Source organism: Pteropus vampyrus, unplaced genomic scaffold, assembly GCF_000151845.1.
Source record: "Pteropus vampyrus isolate Shadow unplaced genomic scaffold, Pvam_2.0 Scaffold148, whole genome shotgun sequence".
In the NCBI taxonomy this organism is placed as follows: domain Eukaryota; kingdom Metazoa; phylum Chordata; class Mammalia; order Chiroptera; family Pteropodidae; genus Pteropus; species Pteropus vampyrus.
This window is the reverse complement of record NW_011888929.1, coordinates 2625965-2633516: the sequence shown is the minus strand read 5'-3', so window position 1 is coordinate 2633516 and position 7552 is coordinate 2625965. Positions and strand designations below refer to the sequence as shown.

General features: G+C 38.6%; 1 protein-coding gene across 3 annotated transcripts in view; it reads right to left on the bottom strand.

Annotated features, from left to right (window-relative positions):
* ARHGAP42 (Rho GTPase activating protein 42) overlaps nt 1–7552 on the bottom strand; it is a 241876-nt gene that overhangs the window by 76544 nt on the left and 157780 nt on the right. The window contains exon 1 of one of the 3 annotated variants that reach the window (XM_023536121.1): nt 4547–4675. The exons of the other annotated variants lie outside the window; for them this stretch is intronic. Within the exon in view, the coding sequence (XP_023391889.1) occupies nt 4547–4666 (120 nt within the window). The 5' untranslated portion in view covers nt 4667–4675. Of the gene's footprint in view, nt 1–4546; nt 4676–7552 lie in introns of those variants that run through there. 3 annotated transcript variants of the gene reach the window in all.

Genomic DNA, 7552 nt, shown 5'->3' with positions numbered 1-7552 from the left:
AAAAAAAAAATGGCTGAGAATGAGGGGTACAGAGGAAAAGAGAGAACAGAAGGGACTTTTAGTTCCTGGTCAAGCATGTAGGAGCTTAGTTGTTGCCCTGTCCCAATAAGAAGTAAAAAGCTGAACAAACTGAAAAATTAACTCTTCTTAGATCCATCAGAGTAGTGAGATCATAGGGCAAACCACTGTCCCTTAAATTTAGTGAGCCAGCCAGACAGATGCAGAGAATCACAATTTACTGGAGTAGAAATCTCCTTGGGAATCTGTACTGGGGTAGGAAAACCTTAACTGTAACTGGAGAACTGCTGGAGGCTGAGTATGGATAAGTCTGTGTGATAAAAACTCTGGGGGGCCCACTCACACACATAGCCCCCTAAAAACTGTTAGTTTTCCCTCCAGGAGCTCTACAAGATTCTCACAGTGAAGATTAAAGAAAGCACCCCTCCTGTTTCCTGCAGGTGTAGAAGGAAAAGTAACAGTCTGACATATGCCAGAGCATTTTGTTCTGTCCTCAGAACAAACATGGAGATACAAAAGACTACATATGACAAAGGCTGCTTATGACAACTACTGTATCTCATTGAAATAGGGGAGAGATTTTTTTCCTTAACTCCCAGGGTGAAAGCAATAGCAAGTGAAAATTATTTTTATATATTAAATATAATACTTTAGTCCAAAACTCCTGAAAAAAGAGCCTGAGGCAAGGCTTGCCTGCTCAAGTTTATATACAATTCTCAGGGAGCAAGAGTGAAGGAAAACAGCAAGAGAGACAAAGGAAAAAAGGAAAATACGGTGTTTATTACTGAACTGACCACAGAAGTCAAGAAAAACAGCCAGTTGCTCAAACAATATGGAATATCTCCTTTCAGGTTTTACAAAACCAGCACACCTCAGGATAGTTCATTGGGTAAGCAAGGAGGAAGCAAGATTTATCCGCCAGTTCCCTCCATAGCTGGTCAACATTCGCTCCATGGATTAGGAACTCTCTGTCACTTCAGATTGTCATCTGACCCCTCCAGAAGTGGAAGAGGACAGAGCCCAGGGCCCAGGGTGTTATTCCATCAAGAGTCTAGAGGCGATGGAAGAAGTGTGTGACCCAGAGCTCCTGTAATTCCCACTGTGGTGAGCAATGGGGCCGTGGCTGCAGCCAGGCCCTGATCACATGTGAGGGACCAGAGGTGACAATCCTAGGCCAGGCTTATCTACTGAGCAAGCCCTAAGGGCCTGGGAAGGGCATAAACTGGGCTTAATATACACACTCTTACATGTAGGTAAAAGATAATCCTTTTATTGAGTATGCTATCTTTATGATTTTATGATAACGAACATACAACATTTTCAAGGGATTTGCAGTCTCATTCACAGCCTTGTTCTCTGGAGCTGATTTTGTTTACTTAGCTATTGTAGGGCTTTCATAAACATCATACGTATAGATAGAAAAGAAATGTCTTATCATGGCTCCCATGTTATACAGTGGAAAAATGAAGTTCATGGAAATTAAGTACAGGGCATTCAACAAGCAAATGAGTACAGTCCAGAATAAAACAGAAGACCTCTCTCAAAATCAGCATCGATAGCACAAATGCTTAGTTTTCACATTTAAAGGAAAAAGACACCTTCCTTCCACCTCAAAAAAAAAAAAAGGGTTGAAGTGCCTTGGTCCATGTCAAAGAATTAATCCTATGAGCCAAAGCTAGGAACAGCTCTCTCCTAAGTATCAGATGCTGTAATTCTTTATTTCTACTGGTTTTATCAAAAGCCGCCTTTGACAGAACTCCATCCTCTTCCCACAGTAACAGGACCCCTAAATTGTACAGGACACAGAGCTGCCAAGAATAAAGAGTACATTTCCCAATTTCTTATCAATAAGATGTGTCCATGGGACTAAGTTTTGGTCAATGAACATGAGGAGAAGCACTGAGGGCAGTTTCATCAGGAGCCTTCCAAAACCACCTGGTGCTCCTCTTCCTTCAACCTTTCCTCCCATGAGGGGAAGAAACATGGTTGAACTTGCACTGTAGAATGCCCTCTCGATTCACTTCTTTTGCTTTTCCTATTTTGACCTTTGACCTTGGGATAACCTCTTTCAAAAAGAGTTGCATTTTTAAAAGAAAAGTTCCAGATCGAAGGGCTCCCCAGGATAAAGATGGGAGAGAATGAGAGAATGAGAGAATGAGAGAGAGAGAGAGAAAGAGAGAGAGAGAGAGGTCAGAGAGGGTCAGAGAGAGTCAGAGAGAGTCAGAGAGACACAGACACTGATTTTTATTAACTAATTTGACCCAACATAACAGTGCAGAGGTTGAGACATCCTGGAGTAGACTATTAGCTAACAGGGCACTTCCCATAAAAAAGGAAAGGCTTAATGTTTAAACTACTGAATGAATGAATTATAAGTAGCCAATTCTGTAAACATTGTTAGTCATACCTACCCCTCTGAGTGTTATTGCTAGTTGTATTTCCTGAGACTCTTAACCACTCTGGGACCTTGGTCACCTTATCTTTCCTCCAAGAGTTGGATTCAATGACTTTTGCTTAAGCATTCTGGAGGCAAGTAGAATACAAAAAAGTAGCTGATTACTTAAAGCACAAGCATGGTTATTTCTCTGGCATTGCTCTACATAAGCTTTTCCTAGGCACACCCACCATGAGAAATACACTGGGCCGATGACCACTGGTGGTGCAGCCCTGCAAGTGGGCAAACCACCCCTGATGCAACAAGGTAACCTACCGGTAACAATATCAACAGTTAGAAAGATCTACTCTTGCACTATTCAGCTACCACTGTCTTGGCTGCTCCTTTGCCTTATTTAGTTTGGGGTTTTAGACTTCACTGACAAAATCCCATTCTCGAAATTTCATACTAACAAATGAGAACAATGAAGAGTCCAAAGACAAGAGAGCAAGGGCCAAAGCTTCCTGGCATTGAAAACTGCCATCTTAGTAGTTAAATGTGGAGGCCAAGTGATACTGCTGCCACCTGGCTACTTTCAAGCCATACAGCTTAAGCCACAAATTTAGGAACAAATCTTTTAATTTTCATTCACAAAAATATACTTTTATTTTACTTTACCGTGCAACTTCAGTATTCAGTGCTGTTTGTACCTGAAGTTTAAGTAGCTATATATCACTGTTGCTTTATAATCAAGAGGTCCCTTTGCTGTATCATATACACATGGTGAGAACACTCGTGAAATGTAGTCTGTATAGTCTAGAGTCCCTATCCTGCCTCTCGTGAGGTTACCAGTTACCATTCCTACAGCTCACTAAAGTCTAGACTATGTTTACAGTGTTTCCAACTAAGCGAGGCTAGTTATGCCTAACTCTATTAAACTGAAATACCCTGAAAAACTATTTGGCAGAATACATTTAGACAGGTCTTCGGTGTGTAAGAATAGACACGCAGGTGACTGAAAAATCTCCTTTGTTTTCACTGGGATACAACTACTCTAAAATTCAAAATCATCACTCTCAAGCAATACTTAATTCTTTCTTATACTATCAAAGAATATCAGAGAAAAGCAAAATAGTTTGGTTAGTAAAATGTGGGCTTAACTTGTAGGCATGGAGTAATTCACTATTTCTCAAGAAAACATTTAAATGTTTTTTGACAATCTTAATCCTGTTTTGAGACTTAAAACAACAATGTTGTGAAAATGAATAATGAAGAAAAGCTAAATTAAATTTTCCATCATGTGTATAGTGCCTAAGAAATTCTTTACTAGGAGGTTACCATCTAGAATTAGCAAAAATAATTCATAACAGCTTAGTTCTGCGGTCATGAAAAAATTCAAAATTAACTATCACTAATAATTTGTATTATTTTTTCTTCCAATTATTAAAACACCAATCAAAATAAATAAATATCTAGGTATGGGTGATTTTCATAATTTAAATAAATCCCCAAAGACACTGATTTTTCAAAGGAAGTTGCATTTTATACTAAAGGATACATTAATCTTTTCCAGTTAGTTAAATTGACTAGAGTAACCATCTGCACTGTTTGTCAATTATTTGTGATTCTAAGTTTTTCTTCACTTTAATTCTTACTTAAATGAGCTTTTTGCTCATTCACTGTGGTCATTTCAAATGAATAAAAAGGAAAGTTTGGGCCCAACTTAAATCTATTTTGTATATTATGAACAATACTCTAGAATTAATCAGAAAGTTCATTTTAATGCAAAGGCTAAGAATAGGAGTTATCTATTAGTTCTTTCCTATAGTCGAAATAATCTATTTCTATATCATCAAGCCCAACTTCAATCGGACTAGGAACATCTGAAAAAAAGTAATTTACAATAACAAAGGCAAAGTTTAAAAAACCCTAAGACTCAAAAGCTCTAATTCATTCCCATACATACACACACACAAACACACACACCATTAAATGTTTCTCTAAAGAGCAGTGTTGGTTGAATAAGGATTCTGTCATTTCTCATAAAATGATCCCTCAACTTTCCATGGAAATCACGTTATCCAAATGCTCCTGGCATTCTGATGAACATGATAAGCACGAGAGGGGAAATCTGAAGTGAAAAAAATAACTTACAAGTTCTTTTAGTTGCTTGTAAAATCCAAGTATGTCACCTGGTGACCACCTGTTCGCCATCTCCAGTCGAGGAAACAGCAGAAGGAAATGGACTGAATCTGAGATATTTAAGTTAGTCATAGGGAAGAATTTTTAAACTACTTAGTAAACCTGACTATGCTAGTAGACGTGAGGTAATAACAGCTAACAAACATGACCAAGTGAGCCAGGAATCTTTTCTTTCTGAGAGCTCAGTCACAGGGTGTGTATGGAATACCAGAAGTCAAATGTGCTTCTGTTTTAAGGGTAGACAGAAATTAATGCCTAACTTGATAGTACTTGGAAATTATGGTGACTGACTAGAAAAGTGACATTTTAAGACTTTTCTATAAGCATTGATAAAGTCTTCTTCATGAATGTCATTTTCTTCTTTATTTGGTAGATATCACATATAATCAGTTCCATTTGAATGTGTAAGGATGGCTTCTTTTTATCATGCTTTCTAAATTCAAGCTTAAACATCAGAGATTTTACAGTGTGATTCAGAGACAAGCCTACAGCATCACTTTTTAGAATGTGTATCAGTATGACACAACTGATTAACTAGCCAACAGAATATTTAAGAAGCAGACCGCTACTGATTATAATTTGGTACAGATCAGGGGCCACCAGCCAAACTACAGCAGGTCCTCAAATTACATTGTTTCATTCAATGTTCTTTGTTAGAACACTGATGAGATACTGTAAGAACTTAACTCTTGTTTGTATCAATTAGCCTATGATAAAATTGACTTTATTGTATCTTTTTTTTCACAGCTGTTCCAAGAACCTATCTATGATGTTAAGTGAGGACTTACAGTATCTGTTTTCAAAACGACAGACTATTCCTAGGAAACAGCTAGCCCACCCCAACAGTGCTAGTTCCAAAATACATAAAGTAAAAGGCGTATCTTTCAAGTACTTGGATTGTTGCAATGTGTCCAGTGGCTGCCCATGTTACACAGGGCTTCTGGTTCAAGGGTATTACTATGCATTTTTTCTTTAGTGCTTTTCCCTAGGGGTGATCTAAGAAAGCCTATCCACATTGAAACACCCTGATTTATTCATTCAATGAATACAGAACATTCAGGACGCTAAGGCTTAGATAGGAACAAGACATATTGCTTATGCTTGAGGCCTTCCTAGTCTAGTCCGGGAAAAGAGACAAAGTGAAACTTAAACACAAACTGCATCAGGCAGCAGAGACCAGCTCAATGTAAACCAAGACAAGGCCCAGGACCAAAAAATTATTTCCACATGCAAAAAAGGCAACTTGGGAGATATATTAGTTGCCAAATGCAGTTCTTACTATTACAGTACCCTACATAAATAGTTCCCCAAAGCTACAGAAGAAAAGTCCAAACCTCAGCAAAGCGAACAAAGCCTTCAGTAATACAGCACTTTCCATGTCTCTTTGGTCTCATCTCCAACACTTCCAACTCCTTATTTACACTCTAGTAATGCCAATGTACTGAAGTTCTTCCACACATCATTACACTCTCTTGCCTGCTTTGCCTGTGCTGTTTGTTCTGTCAGAAAGACATTCTTCCCCTGGCTAACTCCCACTCATCTATCAATACTCACCTCAGGCATTACCTTTTCAGAGACTGGCCTTCTACATTGGATCAAGTACTCTTTTGTGTCCTCAAAGCACTCTGTACCTACATACATATTTCTAACCCAGCATCTACTATGACATATACATAAACTGTCTCTATTTCATCTGTCAGTAGTTACTTCCTGTGACTTACTCATCTTAGTACTTCCCAGATTTAAGAAAAATGTCTACCTGCCCTGCAGAAGGTTAATAAAGGTTTTTGGACCTAATGATCTAAAGATCATACATAAATAGGAGCAATGGGGTGGGGGTAGGGGGACAGAAGAGCTAAGGATGGGCCATGCAAACTTTCGCTCCTGATTTTTCTGCAAATAAAAGCCCTATGAAATAATTGCTTGGAACTAAAATAAAGCCATGTTTTGGGTAATGCTTCCTTTTTTTGTCACACATGCCTCAGAAGAACTAGCTACCCAATTCCTCCAAAATACAATCTGAAAGCCAGGAATTACGTGTGGATGAGGAAGCACATCCCACCACTCATCTACCTTGTGTGCCTTGAGATGCTGAGCGCCCTCTCATTATCAACTACAACATTCCCTTGGAGAGAACCTCTGTGATGTTGTGACATGGCTGTGAAAAAGGTGCAGCTTCCCAAGACTTGGAGATCTTCTTCAAAAAAGTGTCCTCGCCCACCTCCAGAACATATCTGGATACCACTAGATTACTGTAGATAGTGCCGGTAACAGAGTGTCCCATTCTTCATCCAAGAGGCTGATATGAGAACAAAATCTACCTACAATTAATAAAATCTACCTACAATTAGTAAATTATTAGTTCTTGTCACAGGCACAGAGCACAGGTTGGTGCAAGTGGCATTTTAGTCAAATTCTTATTTTAAAAACATCAGTCTACCTCATTAATTTCAGAAAATAAAATATTGCTTAAAAATAGTAAGTTATATCTATACTACATGACATAATAGATTGTGAGCACAGTCTAATTCCAAATTTTCGTCCCAGCACTCATAACCATGGGGTCCTTCACAAGTCATTTTACTTCTCAGTTTTCCTCAGCTGTATAATGAGAATAACAGTAGTGCTACCTAACGAAGCCCGAATAAAGACTGAATGAAGTAATCTCTTATAAATTAATTACTACAGTTCTTAGAGCATAGTACTCAATCCTCATGGAATTTATAGGACAATATAGAAAACCATCAAAACCCAATTAAAGCATTGAACTGTGAAAGAAAACAAATACAATAGAACTTTCAAAAGACTAGAGCCTGAACAGCCTGGGGGGTGGGGTGGGGGGGTCGACCTCAAAGCCTCGAGTGCTGACTACACAGAGCTGAGTAAGTTTTAGCCCATGGAGGGACATTGATAAAAGCAGAAACGTGGACCTTCAAAAGATGTGGCTGGATAAAGGAA